Below are 22,517 nucleotides of genomic sequence, written 5' to 3'. Positions count from 1 at the left end.
TGCAGCAGACCACCAACGACAACTATCCACACACCTTCCAGGTCTCTGGCAAGGAGAGGACCCTCGAGCTGAAGGCCAGGTGGGTTTGTCCTTCAGTGACCTGTCAATCTGCAAGGTGCCATCTAGTTATAGTGAATCTGCAAGGTGCCAACTAGTTATAGTGAATCTGCAAGGTGCCAACTAGTTATAGTGAATCTGCAAGGTGCCAACCAGTTATAGTGAATCTACAAGATGCCAACTAGTTATAGTGAATCTGCAAGGTGTCAACTAGTTAAAGTGAATCTGCAAGGTGCCAACTAGTTATAGTGAATCTGCAAGGTGCCAACTAGTTATAGTGAATCTGCAAGGTGCCAACTAGTTATAGTGAATCTGCAAGGTGTCAACTAGTTATAGTGAATCTGCAAAGTGCCAACTATAGTGAATCTGTAAGGTGCCAACTATAGTGAATATGCAAGGTGCCAACTATAGTGAATCTGCAAGGTGCCAACTATAGTGAATATGCAAGGTGCCAACTAGTTATAGTGAATCTGCAAAGTGCCAACTAGTTATAGTGAATCTGAAAGGTGCCAACCAGTTATAGTTAAAACTATTTCCATAAGCCAAAAGTGTGAATGTAATACAAGAAATTTGTCTTTCCGTTTTCAGATCTGAACAAGAGAGAAACGACTGGATAAAGGTACTTCAGATTATCATGTCTTCAGAAATAAAGGAGGTAGAAAAAAGATGATTGTCAATGATAGCTAAAGCTAAAGTGTTTTCCAGGTGATTCAGGAAGCCATTGATGAATATCAGAAGAATCTGGAAAATGGAACCTTTATGTTGGCTTCCAAAGAAATGGATGCAGAACTTACTGTAAGTTTTTTCTTTCTTTCTTTCCTTTCTCATACAGCTCTCTTTATTGAGTTTTTCATTATAATGATGTCAGCACATACAGTACAAGTACAGTTGTTGTTTTTTACTTCCTAATTGCTGTTCTTTCCAACAATACAAGCAGCTGAACTATGCTCATCTGTTGAAGCTGGTATATTTCCAAGTAAGCACTGTAAAGTTACTTGCAATGCTAACACTGCATTTAATTTATCATGCATTTTATTCCCATTTGCCTGAAACTTGGCATACAGGTTTCTCTGCAAGCCATAAAACATGGACCCAACATGACATTTGGGACAATTTGGGGAAACATGATGTTTCTGCTATAAGGCGATGCATGTACTCTCTAAACATGCATTTAATTTCCTTTTATCTGTTACATATGGATATTATAGAAGGCAATAAGACCCTTTTATCCCAAAACTACAGGCATTTTTTGTTGTTTTTATGTTGTTTTTTTCATGTAAATTGTAATGGTTAATCAAAGCAGACATGTTGATGTGTGTTTGACAGACAGAGGAGCTGGGTTGGCGCGCCCCTCGCTGGATCAGGCACAATGAAAGTGAAGAATGTATGAAATGTCAGGAGGCTTTCAACGCTGTCACCCGGAGGAGGCACCACTGTCGAGCCTGTGGCTGTGTGAGTGACTCGCAAGGCTTTATTCTTTACCACTTACACCAAACATCTTCACAGAACACGACGTGTCACTACTGGACACGTCACACGTCACTACTGACTACTGGACATGTCACGATGTGCTGTTTTTGCTGAATGTTGGACGCTGAGGATGCGCCATAATAGCCTGGCATTGGCCAGACTGATAACGTGGATTCACTCTCACGTTCCTCCCCGGTATCAGTCTGGACTTCGGCCCATAGGGAGCGAGTATGAGAAATCATGTACAGACAGCAGTTGAAACACATCACCGGTCATTTTCTGATTTCTCATACTCGCTCCCTATGGGCCGAAGTCCAGACTGATACCGGGGAGGAACATGAGAGTGAATCCACGTTATCAGTCTGGCCAATGCCAGGCTAGCGCCATGACGCTCATGGGAGCCAAACCTCGCACCGGAAGTTCGATGAAATACATCGCAGTGAATGGAGCCGGATGGACCAGCTCATGAACAAACACTATTTCTGAACGATTGCGACCATTGTCATATAATTGGTGCACAGTACATAATTGTATTTAGGCATCTAAACAGCGGCAGGTATCGTTTCTGGCTCGGAGGTATTGTGAGATTTGGTTGCCAGACAGGAAACGGTGGACAGCCTGCGATACTTGGCACGTTCAGAAACGTTCTTTGTGCTCTTTAGATACCTCTATAAAATGATATAGTGTACACATTGAAAAGCAACATAGCAGAAAACAATGTGTGATATGTTTCCTAAGCCGGGTATTTTACAAAGGCCTCAATCGTTCAGAAATACTGTTTGTAATAAGCTGTGCAGCCGGCTCTCATAGACTCATAGACTCTCATAGATCTCACTGAACCTCCGGTGTGAGTTTGCCACCCAGTGTGACAAATCTGCCGGCTGGAATTGCTGGATAGAGAAAATGGAGGTCGGCGACCTTTCCTTAAATAAGCTTCCTTGCCCAGAATAGGGATGCTAGGGTTCATACTGTATGGTTGTTAAGCAATAGTACACTCGAGGGTGTGCTATGCCTTGAGCTATTACCACTGGACACTTGTGGGCATAGGTCAGCACACCACTGCAAATATACCACACTATGTAGCACGACATAACATGTCAGAAGAAAGAAGAAAACATCAGAGTGCTCAAAAAACTGCAGGACGTAAATCTAAAAGAACTTTATTGTAACAAGAAAAGCCCAACATGTTTCTTTTTAACTTCTCTTGTTTCATTAAAGTTCTGTTGGATTTACCTCCACTCCTTATATTCCAGTTATTTTATTTTTCCTTCAGTTATTCTTCACATTGATCCTAGAACCGCCAGTCTACCTTTTTGTTGTGCACCTTGTTGGCTCTCTTGTTTTTCTGGTCAATATGTCAGTTATAGATTTACAATATTTAACTTTAAAAACGCTAGAGGTGTGCATAAATTGCTTGACACAACTTAGGCTAACCTTTCAAATGCAGTCTCACCCTTCCACAGTAACTTCTGTAGGCTACACAATGTGTAAATCAATAATTAACCTTAGCTCTGACATGTGCCATTCAGAAACATCAGAGAGAAATAAGGTTATTTTATTCACTGTGGGGATTTCACAGAGAACTTTTTTCTCTTTTAATTAATCAATGAGGTGAGGCCTGTTCCTGTTGTGATGCCCGTTTCAGTTTAAACAAATAAAAATAGCACATTGTGTTGGTCCACCTGTCTTGACAAGCAACTTAAAGGTAGGGTAAGTGATATTTTTTGGTAAGTATTTTGTTAAAAGGTTAAAACACTATATTCTGATAGTAATCATTGCTGTGTTTGTTCAGTAACAGGAGTCTCCCTGTCTCTCCAGCTCTTTAATAAACAGAAAATACATTTTCCGGTAGGTGTCAAAATCTCAGCCAATCAGGAGAAAGTACCCATTTTTAAGCTTCATTTGTATAGTGTTCCTGTTCCAATTTTGTCTGCTCATTTCTTAGTGTCATCACTTCCAATTTCACTTGTTTAATCTGTATCCTGATTGAGTTCTCTATCCTGATTGGATAAAATTGGAAATGAAACTGAAATCGAAACAAAAATGCATTTTCTGTTTAATAAAGAGGTGGAGAGACAAGGAGACTCCTTTTACTGAACAAACACTCTATAGCAATGAGTACTATCAGAATATAGAGCTATGTAACACTTATTTTAACCAAAGCAAATGACTTACCCTACCTTTAATATATTTTACTCATTCCATCCTATGCAACAATATCACACAAACAAACCAAGATCCAAATGCAACAAATGCAAAGAATCAAAGATGAAAAGCAAGATAAGAGAAGTTTATTGTCATTGCATTCAGAATACAAAGAAATGTACACCCACTCCAAAAGCATGATAAGCATCATAAAACTAATACAGCAGCTTACCTAGAGATGAAATGTAGTCAGAGATTTCTCAACAGTTCCACAGCCATTAGCATGAGATGATTTGAGATGAACATTTTCCTGAAAGAGCCATGCATTTCACCTGATGAGACTGACATCTTTAGCAAAGCAGTAGTTTGCCTGTCGATACCCGCTACCGCAGTTGCAATTGATTTTTATTTTGATTATTTTGATATTTTCTGAAATGTATTTTAACAAGCACATTTTTATATTGACCAGGGAGCCAAGGTATGGCAGTTGTCATACCTTGCCGTACCCACTGACCGCCCCTGCACATTTTCTCAAGACTCATGTGATAAACTAGCCTGATTACCATACCGAAACTGCATGGAGCTTCAGTCTGAGATTGGCTCCAGTGTAGGCGATTACAAGGGGGAGGGGATTCAAATTTCCCTAAACCAGTCACAAGAGATCCACGGGTCCGCCTACATCTCACATCATCGCACAGCTTGTTTTAGTAGATTTTCACTGATTGGCTTGTCGTTAGACCCACCCCCACCTCAGACTCTCATTGGACGATACATGTTTGTACCGAATAAATCCTAGGTTCACATTACAACACCAGACCAAGAGAGGCAGTTCACTCAGAGAGTGGGCGGGTCTATCTGGAACCAGGCTAGTGATAAACATGTCATACATATTTATTTATTTTTATTCCACCCAAATTCCATACCAATTGGCTTCCAAAGAACATTTATGTGGAATGGTTATTGTGAAAAATAGAACAGTGAAAGATCAAAAATAACGTTTTATTTTTTTAAGTTACGGACCGCCATTTGGAACCCAGTCAAAGAACCCAGATGGTCCGTGGACCCTACTTTGAGAACCACTGGTTTAACTAAGTGTGCGTGCGTGTGTGTGTGTGTGTGTGTGTGTGTGTGTGTGTGTGTGTGTGTGTGTGTGTGTGTGTGTGTGTGTGTGTGTGTGTGTGTGTGTGTGTGTGTGTGTGTGTGTGTGTGTTTCCTCTGCTCTCCTAGGCGGTGTGTTGGTGGTGTTCAGACAACAAGGTGGCTTTACAGTATGAAGGCAACAAGCTGAACAGAGTGTGTAAAGACTGCTACTCCGTCCTGATTGGCCGGGACAGACCAGAGAGTGGGGAAGGCAAGACGAGGAGCTCGCTGGAGGATAATGGAGACACATCTGTGGAATGTGTGGAAGGAGACTTTGTGTTGGTTTCAATAAATGATTTAAGGAATAACAAAAATGTGGGCCCAAAAACAAATTAAGTCAACTTAAACAAAAACTGAACTGATCAACACAACTGAACCAACCAGAATGATGCATGAGGTAAACATATAGGGACCGGTCAGACCACTGTGAACAACAAGGGGGGTAAAGACAGAGACTGCAACACACTCAAATAACCCCTGCCCCTCCCCATGGTGCAGGGACACTGTGGTGCAGTCCAATTATCCCCATTAGCTGCAGATTTGTATTAGCTTAACATTTATAGTGTTCCGGCCAGTTCTAATTTTGCATGCTCATTTCTTTGTGTCATCACTTCCAATTTCACTTGTTTAATCTGTATCCTGACTGACTTTTATGTCCTGATTCGATAAAATTGGTATCCTGACCTGAAAATGTAATTTCTGTTTAATAAAGAGCTGGAGAGACATGGAGACTCCTGTCCTGTTACTGAACAAACACTCCATAGCAATGACTACTATCAGAATATAAAGCTATTTAACACTTAGTCTAACAAAAGAAAATCACTTACCCTACCTTTAACTTCTCCAAGCAATAAGATTTACACATTAGTACACATATTCCAACACACAGACATCATGTTAATTTATCAGTTCTCGCCATGGTTAAACAGTTGTCCAAACAGTCAGGTCCACATGAAACAAAATCAGACAAATGAAATGACAAAAGCAAAATTCAAACCTCACCCATCAGGCAGTACCCACACATTTTCAAAGTATGTCACAAAAGGTTGCCACAGTAAGTTTTTTTTTTGATTGATCCTCTCAATGTAAATTGATCTTTTTCTAAGAAAACACATGACGTGTTGTAGCCAGCCGGCCACGGACGGACGGACGGGGGGGGGGGGGGGGGGGGGGGGGGTGGGTGAGATCTCCATATAAGTAAAATTCTGTGCCGGGCAAGAAGTGATGTAAAGGAAATAATACCAGATTGTTTCCGTTTTCCGTTAAAGCCAAATATTGAAATTAAAGGGCAAGGCTGTATATTAATCCCAAGAACCTCCGAGAGTATCTTGAAAAATATATGAAAAGTGTATGTGTAATGTTTGCTGGTGAAAAGGAGCATCTCTCACAACTCCCATCCTCCCCCGGGTACATTTCTGCCGATCTAGTTTCGCTAAAATAAGCTCTATGTACCACCTTGAATTGAATGAGCCCCAAATGAGCACATGATGATGTGTTAATTCTGTCTTAAGCCCCATTCCAATGGTAGTCTGTCAACTCCATCATCAACTCGCCCTCCCATTTGGTCTTAATCTTAGAGAGGTTTTGATCTTCCAGTGACAATAACTGTGAGTATACAGATGATATCAGTCCTTTTTGAACAAAACAAAGAGTAGTAGATCGTCTCATTAGGTAAAGTAGGAAAGACAGGAAATATAATTACTAATACAGTGACGTACTTGAAAATATCTAAACATATTATTGCGGGAAGGATCATTTCTCTCACACAGATTATTGAAATCTATCGATTATTGAATCAAACACCCCATTGTTGTAAAGAACAACTTTTAAAACAAGACAGTCCTTTTCTGCTCCAATGTGTATAAGTTAAATACAGAGAGGAAGGTGGAAATAAGTGTTTTTTTTTACTGATAGGACCGAGAGGGGAAGGAGATACGAGTTTGTAATGATTGCGAAACTGGGCCCAAATGTTAAGTGTGGATTTTATAATGGGATTAGAGGTAAACCGAGAAATCTTTGAGGGGGGTTGATTAAACTTAACACAGAGATCCTCAAAGGCGGCAAATGAGCCCTCTGTGCATAAAAAAACAACAGTACTTGAGTCAAAGTAAAGATGCTCCTAGTCAAATATTAATCAACTACACTACACTACAACTGCGGACACGTGTGGACACGCCAGCCCGGCCGTTCTTTAATCCGTAACTGATGTTATTATGGTGTTTACACAGTTCAGCAGGTGACAGCCGGTACGTCAGGTGAATACTAAGAGATCCATTATGTTTTACCGTAGTTAAAATACTATGAATAATGGTTATAAGCGCGGAGTCTGTGTCTGTCTCTGTCTGTCTGTCTGTCTGTAAATCTTTGTCATAGATCGGCTATTTTCACAATTTTTATCTAGAGTGAAACACAATGCAATGCCTCAACCCCGACATTCCAAGTGCTTATCAGGGTGGGGGGTCCCCAGTTCAAATATGATTATTTTGGGGGGTCACGGCCTGAAAAGGTTGAGAACCTCTGCTATAGTGTGTGATGGTGTGTTGCTGAAAATGCCACTTTTAGTGTCTGGTGGTTTCTCCATTTTGCATGTGCGCTGTTTTATACTCATTATAATCTAATTGTAGCCCACACAATTTATCTTTATCTTTCGTGGAAAACTATGATAATAGGCTCAACAATATAATATCTAACCAGTCTCACCTCTCACTTGTCCCAGTTAAGGAGGCCTAACATAAACATATTTAAAGAAGCATACAGTCTCTAGCATACAGGGGGGGAACTTGCTTCTTATACCCACAGAGTTGAAGGGTCCGTAGCGTATGGAGTTCTCAGCACCTACAGTCCTAAAGATAAACTGAGGGGATAAATATTCACTTCAAAGGTATCATGATGGTTTGTTTCTTGTATGATCTTCAAACTGTATGTTTAGGCTCTTCCTCCGGCCAGTTTGTCAATATGACTTTTGAGGACTCTGTTATTGACATAGATAACAAAACCCTTTGACAATGTGACAAGAAATGCTAAATCAATAACGGCGACATCACACAGAAACTCTTTTCGTTGTGCCAGTGTAACATGTACCTTGAGGGGCATGTGGAAATGTATTGGAGTGGAAAGTAAATATCCTCTTTAACATTTTAGCGAAGTACAAATGAAAGTAAATATTAGCTTGACTTTGTATATAACGGCTGGAGTTAACACAATGAGAAGGCGTGACAGGAGAAATCTATTTCCCCATTCATTCTGCAAAGCACACATTAAACTATCAATTGTGTAAAAGTCCTATCTGATATTACCTGTACTTAATTATCAAAAAATAATTATCAGATATTAAAGTATTGAAAGTAAAAGCAAATACTGTTAATACAAATGTATTAAAGAAAAATCTGCCAGACTCTCTCTCTCTCTCTCACTCTCTCTCTCTCTCTCTCTCTCTCTCTCTCTCTCTCTCTCTCTCTCAGCTTTATAAAGTATACTCTGTACTATGTTATCATACAGTATAAACTTCACATAGCACATATATGAACACATTTGATGACAATTTTGATGATCATGTGGTCATAATTTCGAGCCACAAAGCATGATGCCATTCACTTTGTAATACAGTAAAATAAATCAACAACGTTGCAAAACATTTGTTTCATATGTGCTGATTTATTACATTCATTTTATTCCTAGACAATTCTTTTTTTCTTCTATAACTTCATATGTTCCTGTTAGCCAGCAGTCCTTCCTGTTTGTGAAAGGTCAAAGGTCATTCCAGAAACATTTCCTTCAGAACAGTAATAAATAAAATACATTCAACAGCTAATAGAAAATAATAGCTCTTTTTTTCTTCTTCAATTTAACGATAAGTTAATTAAAAAAATACATTCATTTAAATAAATCCTATATATTTATATATTTATTTATAATGAGAACAGCATGGTGGAATGTCAGATTTCTTTACAAGCTAATTAGAACAAAGCTTTAATGATGACTGATGAGTTACTACTGACAGACAGAAAGACAGACAGACATTTCAAAAACGCCTTCTCTATTAATGCGGTCCTCAAACTTTTCATGTCAAGGACCCCCAAATTAATATTTATATTTGGCCACGGACCCCCATCTGCAAATATTCTGTACCAGGGACCCCCGTACAAGATTTGTGTTGTTAAAATGTTTAAAAAGTCTGTCTGTCTGTCTGTCTGTCTGTCTGTCTGTCTGTCTGTCCGTCCTACAGAGACAAACATAATGCAAATCTTTTGCAAATGACATTAGACAGATATTGTGCCTTCTTCATTTTAAAGAGCAACTGAACATCAGAACAAAATGTCTTTAGTTAGAAAATGACGTACGCGAACGGCTGACAATGCTACTGTAAATAATGGTTGTTTATTGCAGTTGTTGTGTTAATCACAACAGTGCAATTGGCTCTATTCACAGCAGCCATATTGTGAAGACATTCACAGGTGTTGCCAATGATACTAATGAAGGCTCTGTTCCATTCTGGTCAAACAGAGTCAGGGTGCTGATATTGTGCATGTTGGCTCACTGGAAACACTCTGTTACACCAGTGGGTCTACAGTTGGGGTCCAGGGACCCTCATGGGCTTCCAAATGGCCCCTTACAGGTGTGTAACTCTGAGAGTGTACAAATGGAACCAAATGGACCTGTAAGGGTCCATTTGGTTCCATGTGTACACTCTCAGAGTTATGGGGGTCGTGGAAACCACTGTGCTACGGTACACTAAATGGAACAGAGCCTTCATTAGTATCATTGGTAACACCTGTGAAGGAAGTGATAATATGGCTGCTGTGCATAGAGCCTATTGTATTTCTGGAAGACTGGTAATATAACGCCATCTTCTTTTCACTACTTTTGCATGACATTGTTGTACGACAGTATAGGGTAGGGCAGTGGTTCTCAAACCTTTTCAGGCCGCGTCCCCGCCCCAAAATAATCATATAAACTGCCCCCCCCCCACCCCAGACAAGCACTTGGAATTGTAGGAGTTGAGGCATTTACTTTTGTTTGACTTGGTTCCAGATAAATATTGTGAAAATAGCCGATGTACATGCTACGAGCTTGTAGATCGGCTATTTTTTAAGTTCTAGCCTTTCTTAGGAAATATTTAACAATTTGGCCAATGTTTGACCATTTTGTATAGTTTCTTGATAACTTTTGAAGCAGTAATTGTCAGATTTTTATACATATATATTTTTTCATTTTGGAGGTATTAAAAGGGTCTTAAAAGCCCTTAAATTGTCACTTTAGAAATGTGCAGATACCCTGTATGCACTTCTACTGTATGTTGGTTTGTTTGTTGTTGAGTGACAAAACAAAACGACCCCCCAAAATCATCTGGGGACCCCCTGGGGTCATATCTCCACAGTTTGAGAACCACTGGGGTGGTTATTCATTTACAACGTTGAAATATGGACATACAAGGTTTCTGCCCGACAGCAACGATATTAGATACGATAGTTAGATTCCAACACCCAGATTCCTGCCTCTTCACTTCCCAGTCCTCCAGAATGGCCGTGTTACAGTGAAATTGGTGACCTGTCGAAGTGTGTGACCATCTTGTGGACTTCACATAACGTCTATGTCCGAACGTAAATCACTGCTGCTTGTTTATTAAAATAGTTAAACCGGGTGGAATTTAGTCATGCATGCAAGACCGTCAATGAGCGTTATGTCCAGGGGTGCACACAACTTTTTAGGTCTGGTACGCAGAAGAGCACCTGGACATGTGACTTGGTGCGCATGGCACCCGTCCCGTTTTGTCAACGGGGGGGGGGGGGGGGGCAGCCCGGACAAGTTTTGTCAACGGGGGGGGGGGGGTCTGCTTCTAAATTCCGCCGATTTTCGCCGTTTTTTTTTCTCAGGCTGTTAGATAAAGCCCCCAAGGTTGGTGCCCTGTGCTGCTGCGCTGATTTTATCCGCCAGATTGGGACGTTCACGGCATATTTTGCACCATTACGGTGCGTTCATCATCGGTGACGAGTGCCTCTAACAGCCGCTGCTGGCTGCGTGCACGCAGCGAGGCAATGCGAGGCGATGCGAGGCGACGCGAGTCATATCTCTACCCCTGTGCCTAATGGCTGTACATGGGGCCGACGGGTGCTTTAGCGTGATTGTGTGAGTGTGGCTTCAGGAAGTAAATTCCTAGCCTCGATCTCCAGGCTTTTATTTTTTAGTTTTGCTAAAAAATAAAAGCTTGGAAATTCCTGTCCCAGCTGTTGGTGCGCAAAAGCGCCTCGCGTCGCCTGATGTGGTGCGCATTTTTTATTTTGGGTGCGCATGCGCACCTGCGCACCAGTTATGTGCACCCCTGGTTATGTCCACATATTTCGGCAGGTCACCAATTTCACCATAACATCGCCAAATGTGAGTGTTGGAGTCTGGCAACTGTGCTGTTTTTTTTTTTTTTTTTTTTTTTTTTTACAGGTGATCCATGGGAAAATGTTTTAAAAATATATTGTACCTTTGATAAATGTATCAAAAATATGTTTAACTAATATTTCTCAAGTCCATAAAATGTATCTAAACTAACGTGTAGTGTGGAAATAAAGCTCGAAATGAAATAATGCCTGTTGAGACGATCTAAAAGTTCATAAATAACCCGTTACGCTGAACTTGTAGATTGGCTATTGAAGTACACGACACGAAGTATAAATCTGGCTTCAAGATCATAAATATTAAAAATAAATCAATGAATTAAATGACTGTTACACCTTCTTATTATACTAAATATACATTATATAGTGTTGTGGGGAGGTGGGGTGGGCGGTCCTTCTTAGGACATGGCCACGCCCACATCGCAAATAAACAGAAAGTCCTCTCTCATTGGCCAGTCCATTCCGTCCCAGCATGCTTTGCCAGGTGGCCCCGGCCTCTGTTTGGGAGGCGGCGCATGATTGTGTGCAGGTGGGCGGAGCTTCATCTCCAAAACTCCACCTCACATGCCCACAGGTGGGGTGGGCGGTCCTTCTTAGGACATGGCCACGCCCACATCGCAAATAAACAGAAAGTCCTCTCTCATTGGCCAGTCCATTCCGTCCCAGCATGCTTTGCCAGGGGGCCCGCCCTCTGTTTGGGAGGCGGCGCATGATTTTGTGCAGGTGGGCGGAGCTTCATCTCCAAAACTCCACCTCACACGCCCCCCCCCCCCCCCGGCTTTAGAAATGTCCTGCCCCGGTTGCTATGACGCTATACCCTTCCCCTCCTTCTGATTGGTTGGCTGTGTTGCTATGCCTTGATGCCCTCTGTCTCCTTATTGGTCAGCGGGGCCAAGGCTGGGTCCATCAATGTGGTGCCGGGAAACAGTTTGAACCAGCCAATCACCATCTGGGACAGGTCCAGGTCGTCCAATAGGATCTGGGCAGCACCCATGAAAGACTTGTGGTCCATTCTGCCATAGTCCCCCCACACTATGATCTGTACAGAGATACAGACAGACAGACAGACAGACAGACAGACAGACAGACAGACAGACAGACAGACATATTGTCAGGTTAGATAAGTGGTTCACAACCAGTGGCCCGGGACCCGCTTGTGGGCCGCGAGGATATTGTAAGTAGGCAACATTCATATATATATATATATATTTTTTTTTTAATGACATGGTATCTTTTTCTTCTCATTGTGATACCGATTAATATAGCAATTATACTAATTACACTCCATCGATCCTAATCTATCAAGACAGATCCTGCTAACAGCAGCAGAATCTGTCAGCACCACTGCCTTAAAGGTGTAGTGTTGTTGTTAGTAGGAATAAACACAGAAGCACCCGGGAGGGAGTGGACTAAGAAAGGGAAGGAGCCAAACCTGAGTTCCTGCTTAAAGGAGTAGTTCACAGCCCTCCTCTGAGACACAGACCGAGTAGACGATATTATAATGAGCATTAGTGAGGACCAATTATATGAAGATAAGGTTGAAAATAGGTGAAGTCGTCCTTTAACCACTTAAACCCTATTATGGTTGAACGGAGTCCCTCAGGGCTCTGTACTAGTGTCTTTTCACTTTTCTGCTATTGTGGGGAATCGGCTAGCCTGGTAAACCCTCCCTCCAGAAATCTCATTTCCATTTGATTTCTGGAGTGAGTCTGGCCTGATCCGCCTTTCTGCAATATTGGCTCTGTATGCCAAAGGGACGAGCCTATCAGCGTCGTCGCTCATCGTTCTGTGATTGACAGCGACAGTTGGCCAATCAGGTGGCGAGTTCGAGTGAGCCCGAATGAAGCCGAGTGCAGCCTGAGTGCCTCCAACAAAAGACGGCAGCCATTGTTGTTGTCCGAGTGCCTTCACTGTTTACTTTCGTTTTTAAAACGGTCTCAAACTTCGTTTTTGAGGCACAGAATTTACTATTAAGATATCGTTTGGATAGAATTTAGTTGTTTAACTTCATATATGTGGTCAATTAATCATGACAGAGCCTATTTAAAAATATAAATTTAGAGAACCGGCAGGGGTGGGGAGTGACACACATGTATCCCAATAAGGCAACCTATTATTTTGGGCATGGCCGTCTCAAAAGTCCCGTTGCGTCACATAGTCTGGAGGTGGTAAAAATGAACTGCTGATTGGCTGAAGGGGAAAAACGATCATTGGTTGAAGGGGTTGTCAGTCAACGGTATTACTCCCGCCCAACTCCAGCCCACAGCCAATATTGCAGAAAGGCGGATCAGGCCAGACTCACTCCAGAAATCAAATGGAAATGAGATTTCTGGAGGGAGGGTTTACCAGGCTAGGGAATCGGCTATTTTCTGTGAAAGCTTTCCCCACAATACGGATGCTGGCGTTTAAAGGGCAAGACCACTTTGGTAGAGGTATTTACCTTGACATGTAACTCCAAAGGTGGACAAGAAATCAAAAATAATTGCTCCATTGATTAGAAATTGATCATTCAAAATATTCTCCTCATTGACTTACATGGTACAGTGAAACAGCTCTCAACGTCTCTTTTAGCACATAAGTGAAAGCAGACACAGTTGATTCAAACAATATAGAACATCACCAAACCCAGTACAGTTTTTCGTTTTTTTATAAAAATGTCAACTTCCTTGATTTTGCCATTTTTATTAGGATGAAAATCCGAATCTTTAAATAGTCAAACCAACAGGAAGTTAAATGTTTCATTTAAAAACAAAATGTGGTTTGGTGATGCTCTGTATTGTCTGAGTCAACTTTGTTTGCGTTCGCTTGTGTGCTAAAAGAGTGACTTTGAGAGCTGTTTTACCGTACAATGTAAGTCAATGAGGAGCATATTTTGAATTATCAATTCTTAAAGTTACATCATGGCAAGGTAACTACACAACCCAAACCTCTACCTAAGTGGTCTTGCCCTTTAAGTGGTTATATAAGTAAAGTACTTGGAAGTAAATGTACTTAGTTACTTTCCACCACTGTGTGTACCTGTAACACTTTGCCCTCTGGGTTCTCTTCAAACTGCAGCTGTTGTTGGTACAGCGGGTCCAGAGTCTTCCTGGCCAGCCTGGTCCTCCTCTTCAGCACACACTTCCCATTGTCCATGAGATACACCTTCACGTAGGGAGCTACGCACGCATGCGCACACACACACACACACACACACACACACACACACACACACACACACACACACACACACACACACACACACACACACACACACACACACATACACACACACACACACACACACACAGTTAGCTTACAGACAGACTACTAGCACAGTGCTACTAGTTAGCTTACAGACAGACTACTAGCACAATGCTAGTTAGCTTACAGACAGACTACTAGCACATGTGACAACTAGCACACATGTTGCGTGACAACTTAAGGACTTTTTAATACCTCAAGAAAAAAGAAAAAGACCATTACTGCATCAAAAGTAATCATCAAACTATACTATAAAAACTGGTCAAACATTGGCCAAATTGTCTAATAAAATAAGAAAGAGGCAACATTTTTGAAAATAGACGATCTACAAGCTCCCAACGCCTTGCGGACCGAGGCGTTGTGAACTTGCAGTTCTGCTATTTTCACAATATTTATCTGAGGAACCGAGTCAAAGTAAATGTAATGCCTCAACTCCTACATTCCAAGTGCTTGTCAGGGTGGGGAGTCCCTAGATCAAATATGATTATTTTGGGGGGTCGCGGCCTGAAACGGGCGAGAACCACTGCACTAGCAGACAGAGTACCGTTACAGGTATTAGCCACTTAAACCCCGTACGCTGTTGAGCGAGAACACACTCACCCGGCGTGTTCTTGTTGCCCTGTTTACCCATAAGGCCTCTGGCTCGGATCACCTCCACGTCCAGCCGCTCCTTCCTGAACACCATGCCGATCTGGATGTCACCTGACAGGAAGTGACATCATTACAACATCATGTCAGCTGACATCAAGTGACATCAGTTACAGAACAGGAAGCGTCTTCATCAGATCAAAGATGCTCAATTTGCGCTCTTCGCTCCCAGGTGTGAAATGGTATGGTACACATATGGTCTCCATCCATGCGTCCTGCGATTACTGTTTTCACGAGAGTGTGTTGCTGGGACAGAGAAAGGTCTACAACAAAGTTGATTCTCTCCTGATTTGTCTCTGAAAAAAGGCCATTTTAGTATCGGAATGTAAAAGTACAAGTTCTACAATTGCGAGCTTGTCGATCTGCTATTTTCAAATGGCCCAAATACATATATGGCTGAAGTGGTTAATGTATTTTGTAATAATAATCTACAAATCTAGTAACTAGTAACTAAAGTTTTCAAATAATTGTAGTGGAGTAAAAGTACAATATTTGCCTCTGAGACGTAGTTGAGTAGAAGTAAAAGTATTGAAAATATTTTTTTTTTATTTTTTAAATCCCACGATTTTGTAACCCAATTTTTTCACCCATTGCCAATTGTCTAAGTAATCCTGGGCACTACTCTCCCTCTGCCAACCAAGGGATAGCTCATAGCCGAGCTCATGCCTCCTTCAATGCATGAGAGCTAACAAGTCTTCTTATCACCTGACAGGGGGGAGTTTCCCCGGTTGAAAGTAGCGCGTGGAAGGAACACGTTCTTCCAAACAGTTCCTTTTCCCTCCATCAGGCGCCTCGGCTGGCCAGGGGGAGGCAGTATAGTGACCAGGATTACTGTATGTTTTTGTGAGGGTACCAAACACGGGGAGAACATGCAAACTCCACACAGAGAGGCCGTTTCGCCAACCCCACCTAGGGTATGGGCACTGATGACGCGGAGTGCCCACAGCGTCCCCTGCGGGAATCGAACCCAGGACCTTCTAGCTGTGAGGTGTCAGTGCTACCGACTGCGCCACCATGCCCCCGTTAAAATTGTACTTAAGTACAGTGATTGAGTACATGTACTTAGCTACTTTACACCACTAAAGTGGAGATGGCCTGGCTTGCTTTCCAATTGTTTGTCTTGGATCCAGATCCAGGAATTTGTACTTACCAAAAGAACAATCTAACAATGCAAAGTGTTGTGTTGTGTTGTGTGGTGTTATAGGGTGTTTGTGGGCACTGATGTTCTGAGAGAGTCCTTACCCATAGAGGGCGTGGCCAGAGTCTGTCGACCACACAGTTGGGCGGGGCCTAAACCCTCCAGGAAGCCGGTGAAGTCTTTATCTGAAGCTATCTTTACCCCCGGGAATATAAGACTGGACAGACAGACAGACAGACAGACAGACAGACAGTGTTTCAGAAATACCTTCTCTATTAATGTGGTTCTCAAACAAGGACCCCCAAATGTATATTAAATATACATATTATGTATATTTGGTCACGGACCCCCATCTGCAAATATTTTCTACCAGTGACCCCCATACAATACAATGTTGTTAAAATGTTTAAAAAACATTTTTTTTTAAATAGCAGATCTACAAACTCACAACATCAAGCGTTGCGACGTGACACATTGTGAACTTGTAGATCAACCATTTCCAAATAGCCGATATGTGATGCTTTATTAACTAGTTCTGCCGGGGACCACCTGGAACCCCCTCAAGGACCCCCAGGGGTCCCTGGACCCCACTTTTAGAACCACTGCTCTGTGTGTGAGTGCATGTGTGGGAGATCTGCAAGCCCAACGGCTGGGCTTGGGTCATTCTTTAATTTAAGTGTGTGTGTGTACGTACGCGCCAGGTTTGGGTTCGTCAGCATCCGGGTCTATGCTGGGCTGTCTGGTGAATTTAGCTTTAAAATCCACAGCCAGACCCGTCTCTACACTGCGCTGCACCGGGAGACGAATCACCTTCTTCTTTTTCTCCTCCTCTGGAACACACACACACACACACACACACACACACACACACACACACACACACACACACACACACACACACACACACACACACACACACACACATCAACATTTTTATCCCTAACCCTAAAGCCGAAAACAGCAAATCTACAAGCTCGGATCCCTTCTTTTTCAGTGTGTGACACTGAAGTACAAATCAGGCATAACTCCAACACTTAAACCTGACCTGAAAATGTCCTGAGTGTGCGTGTGCGTGTGCATGTGAGTGTGTGCATGTGAGTGTGCGTGTGTGTGCGTGTGTGTGCATGCCATGCGTGTGTGCGTGTTTGCGCGTCCCTTAGTCCATATCTACGGTAGTAGTACTAACCTTCAGGGTTGAGTTGTGAAGCAGACTGGCTCTTCTTCCCCAGTCCCACCAGTCCTAACATCTTTCCTCCCAGGCTGGACCTTCGTTTCTTGTCATCGTCATCGTCGTCGTTTCTCATAGACAGAGAACACACCTCGGGGGTCGCTCCCGCACTAGAAGACCTGGTCAAAGCGCCTGCTGCTGGCCTGAGGGGGAATTACAACCACATTTAAGTAGCCCGCCAGGGTTAATATAGGTAACTAAAACTAAAGTAACAATGAAAACTAGAATTGAAGAAGAAACATTTAAATGTTAAAATAAAAACGAGGCTTTACAAAAATAATAATAACTAGGAAAAGTGCTCCTCGGAGCACAGGTCTCCGCCAGGTCAGGTAGGTTCTTGTGGGCCAGCAATGTTCGGAATTCGCCAATCAGGATGGAATATGAAAAATGGGACAGAACCATCTTGATCACTTGACTATAGAGACAATGTACCGATTTGCATGATGTTTGGACAAAATTTGTAGGAGTAATATAAAAAAGAAAAGTGTTGCAACAATCAGACTCCTGGTGGCGCTATAATAGGGCAAAGTTAAAAGGGTGGCATTTGTTCTTCAACGTAGTGCGAATGTGCGTGCAAAGTTTCACCGCAATCGGACGCTGCATGCATGATTTGATTTTGTTCAAAACGGGCCACTCCTGCAAACTTTAGATGTCAATGTTAGCCAATCAGGATGGAATATAAAAGATTAAACAGATCCATCTTGATCACAGGACTATTAGATCATGTGTACTGATTTGCTTGAAATTTGGATAAAATCTGAAGGCTTAATATCAAAACAAATGTTTTACATAAGTCGGCCTCCTGGTGGCGCTATGAAAGGCAAATGTGAAAAATGCAGGGCAGATGTTTTTCCTTGGCCTCTAGGGAGTGTGCGTGCAAAGTTTCACGCAGATCGGTGCAGTTATAGTTAAAAACGCAAATCGGCCTTTCATAGCGCCACCATGAGGCTGATTTGAAAAAGGTTTGGTGGCATTTCTTCCTCGGCCTAGTGGGAATGTGCGTGTGAAATCTCACGGAAATCGCAAGCTGCGTTCATGATTTGAGGCATTTTGTTAAAAACGGACTAATCCTGCAAACTTTGAAAGCCAACCTTAGCCAATCAGGATGGAATATGGAGAATCGGACAGATCCGTGTTGATCACATGACTATAGAGATACTGTGTACAGATATGCGTGATGTTTGGATAAAATCTGTAGGAGTACTGTCCAAAAATGTGTTTTGCAAAAAGCGGCCTCCTGGTGGCGCTATAACAGGCCCATGTAAAAAAAATTGGGGAAGAGGTTCTGCTCTGGCATTCAGGGAGTGTGTGTGCAGTTTTGCTGCGATCAAGCCAACGGTGGCGGAGATTAGCTGTACACAGAATGACAGAATGACACACGGACACACGGACGGACGGACAGGGGGTAAAACATACTCTCGCCATGCCTTTCGGCAATAATAAAAACAAACTAGAAAAAGTGCTCCTCTGAGCACAGGTCTCCGCCAGGTCAGGTAGGTTATTGTGGGGCAGCAATGTTCGGAATTCGCCAATCAGGATGGAATATGAAAAATCGGATGGAACCATCTTGATCACTTGACTATAGAGACAATGGGTACCGATTTGCATGATGTTTGAATTTGTAGGAGTAATATACACAAGAAAAGTTTTGCAAAATCGGCCTCCTGGTGGCGCTATAATAGGGCAATGTTAAAAGGGTGGCATTTGTTCTTCAACGTAGTATGAATGTGTGTGCAAAGTGTCAACGCAATCGGACTCTGCATTCATGATTTGTGGCATTTTGTTCAAAACGGGCCACTCCTGCAAACTTTAGATGTGAATGTTAGCCAATCAGGATGGAATATGAAAAATTAAACAGATCCATCTTGATCACATGACTATAGAGATCATGTGTACCGATTTGCGTGAAATTTTGATACATTCTGAAGGCTTAACACATTCCCTGCCAGAGTTTATTCATAAGGTACTCACCCACTGCCAGCGTTTTTGAGTTTTATAGCCTTTTGAACCGTTCACAAAAAAATTATATCCATTAAAATCCGCGATCGGATGGTGTTTATAAACAGCAACGATGGACGTTCGAGCCCTCATAATGTTTACACTTTTTTTCCTTTTTCTTCTTCTGTGGTATGAGCGACGAAAAGAGGCTGCAAACGTCATATCCGTTTGGCTGTGACGTGGCTGTGAGGTTTCCCCACCGGCCATCTTAGATTAGCTTAGCCTCCGATCGGCTATCAGATCGTTTTTAAACACAAAGAGGATAACCGTTCGTCGATCAAAGAAAAGAAAATACAACCGGAGCTTACCATTGTTTTTTTAAACCGTGTGAAAACCATGATCTTTAGCCAAAACCAGGGGAAAAACGTTTTTTCAAGATAAAAAACGAACCGGAAACGGTTGTCGGAAATTTTCTCATAGGATGGATCGGAAGCGTCATGGGGAAAAAAAAAAATCAAGGATGGTACCAAAAAAATCTTTTTTTCGTTATCAAACCACATTAAAAGACGATCCCGAGATATCTCGGGATACGCAGGTAACGGGTGGATTTAATTTCCCGAGATATCTCGGGATTGGCATGTGTTAATATCAAAAAATGTGTTTTACATAAGTCGGCCTCCTGGTGGCGCTATGAAAAGCAAATGTGAAAAATGCAGGGCAGTTGTTTTTCCTTGGCCTCTAGGGAGTGTGCGTGCAAAGTTTCACGCAGATCGGTGCAGTTAGTTAAAAACACAAATCGGCCTTTTATAGCGCCACCATGAGGCTGATTTGAAAATGTTCAAGTGGCATTTCTTAGTGGCCTAGTGGGAATGTACGTGTGAAATCTCACGGAAATCGCCAGCTGCGTTCATGATTTGAGGCATTTTGTTCAAAACGGACCAATCCTGCAAACTTTGGACGCCAACCTTAGCCAATCAGGATGGAATATGGAGAATCGGACAGATCCGTGTTGATCTCATGACTATAGAGATACTGTGTACAGATTTGCGTGATGTTTGGATAAAATCTGTAGGAGTACTGTCAAAAAAAGTGTTTTGCCTCCTGGTGGCGCTATAACAGGCCCATGTAAAACATTTCGGGCAGAGGTTCTGCTCTGGCATCCAGGGAGTGTGTGTGCACAGTTTTGCTGCAATCAAGCTAACGGTGACGGAGATTAGCTGTACACAGAATGACAGAATGACACACACGGACACACGGACGGACACACGGACGGATGGACAGGGGATAAAACATACTGTCGCCATGCCTTTCGGCCTGGCGGAGACAATAATAAAAACAAATAACTAACTAAAACTGTATTGTGTGTTTACAAAACAGTGGTCGGGGTACCAATTTTATCCAATCAGGAGAGAGAACCCATACAGGATACAGGATGAATAAGTGAAATTGGAAGAGATAAACAATCTGAATATAGAACTTTAACCTGTTAACAAAAAAACATTTATAAAATATCACTTACCCTTAAGAAAACAAAACAAAATAAAAATATAAATAAAAACGAAACATTTAAAACTATAATAACCTTGGCGTGAGTCATGAAACATGCTTACAATTAGACTTCATCCTACTTATGAATGTTGCCATGACACATGGCTTTACTGCAATTATGCAAAATGTTTTGCAATTTGATGCTACAATGTTGAAGAGCCAAACCCCAATAATATGTCTATGGCCTTCTTCTGGGATCTTGAATAAAAAAGTGTCATTCCCCCCCACCCCTTTGTATCTGACCAGAGCCGCATTAACCGCGGAACTTAGTGGAACTGGCGTTCCACGGCCCGAAGCCTGCAGGGCCCTGTGAGAATTGTGTATTTAATTTTTGTGTATTTAAAGAAAAAATGTTGATTTATATTGGTTAAATAGAACCGAAATAGACCGAATTAGACCCGAATTAGACCGAATTAGACCCGAATTAGACCCGAAAAATTTCGCGCACGCGCGCAGGTTGTGCACATGCACGCGCGTGAAATTACGCGACTGGGGGGGCCTTTGATTTTGTGGTGTTCCACGGCCCTGAGGGGTCTTAATGCGGCCCTGTATCTGACTGAATTGTTTGCTACAATCTTCCGTGTGTGTGTGTGTGTGTGTGTGTGTGTGTGTGTGTGTGTGTGTGTGTGTGTGTGTGTGTGTGTGTGTGTGGAGACATGACACTGATGTGTTTTTATTTGTTCATGAAAAAGGGGAGATACTGTGGAGAGATGCTGGGCTTATCTGAGCCAAGGCAGGGTTACTTGTCAACCATGTCAACTTGTATTGTAGTTGTAACAGCCTGACCTTTTGGTCAGTGTAAATAGCTGCCAGAAGGCTATTGATCAGTCTAAACAGCTGCCAGAAGCCTATTGGTCAGTTTCTTACTTGGGGGGCTCTGGCTCAGGCTCAGATTCAGGCTCCTCCTCAGACAACGGCTCAGCTCCACCCACTTCTGCCCCACCCTCTTCCTGTATTCCCCCAGGCTCCGCCCCCTCCACTGATTGGCCATCCAGGGACTCCGCTCGGCTGGAGTCAGCCAATGACCGAACAGGACATGCATAGAAAGACAGACAGACAAACGTGCAGACAGACATGCAGACAGACCGACAAACAAAGAGATGGACAGTGAGACACAGTGATAGAAAAAGAAACACAAATGAATGCAGATCTGCAGAACAAGCTAACAAGGCATTGTGATTGTGACATAACACATTGTTAGTTTGGAGATCTGTTCTGGTTAGCAAAGAGGCACATTGTGTGATGAAGTATCAATGAGTATCAAAACAAACACACACACACACACACACACACACACACACACACACACACACACACACACACACACACACACACACACAATAACCATGCAACAGAGAATGCTAACATGCCAGAGAGAATGGTAGCATGCCAGAGAGAATGCTAACATGCCACAGAGAATGCTACCATGCCACAGAGAATGCTAACATGCTAAGTGAATGGTAACATGCCACAGATAATGCTAACATGCTAAGTGAATGGTAGCATGCCACAGAGAATGCTAACATGCCAAGTGAATGGTAGCATGTCACAGATAATGCTAACATGCTAAGTGAAT

At 42.4% G+C, this 22,517-nt stretch overlaps 1 protein-coding gene across 1 annotated transcript in view; it reads right to left on the bottom strand.

The window, feature by feature from the left end:
- Positions 1 to 12,048: 12,048 nt before the first annotated feature.
- LOC311061590 (regulating synaptic membrane exocytosis protein 2-like) overlaps positions 12,049 to 22,517 on the bottom strand; it is a gene marked incomplete at its 3' end in the record, with an annotated part of 55,402 nt that continues 44,933 nt past the window's right edge. The window contains exons 28-34 of the mRNA XM_084080276.1: positions 21,809 to 21,949; positions 17,414 to 17,598; positions 16,922 to 17,057; positions 16,332 to 16,444; positions 15,042 to 15,143; positions 14,217 to 14,356; positions 12,049 to 12,237 (exon numbers count right to left, since the gene is read on the bottom strand). Of these exons, the coding sequence (XP_083936402.1) occupies positions 12,049 to 12,237; positions 14,217 to 14,356; positions 15,042 to 15,143; positions 16,332 to 16,444; positions 16,922 to 17,057; positions 17,414 to 17,598; positions 21,809 to 21,949 (1,006 nt within the window). The remainder of the gene's footprint in view (positions 12,238 to 14,216; positions 14,357 to 15,041; positions 15,144 to 16,331; positions 16,445 to 16,921; positions 17,058 to 17,413; positions 17,599 to 21,808; positions 21,950 to 22,517) is intronic.

The sequence above is a fragment of the Gymnoscopelus microlampas genome, assembly GCF_963454915.1.
Source record: "Gymnoscopelus microlampas genome assembly, chromosome: 15".
Lineage (NCBI taxonomy): Eukaryota > Metazoa > Chordata > Actinopteri > Myctophiformes > Myctophidae > Gymnoscopelus > Gymnoscopelus microlampas.
The sequence above is the reverse complement of the archived record's forward strand: the minus strand, read 5'-3'. Positions and strand labels throughout refer to the sequence as shown.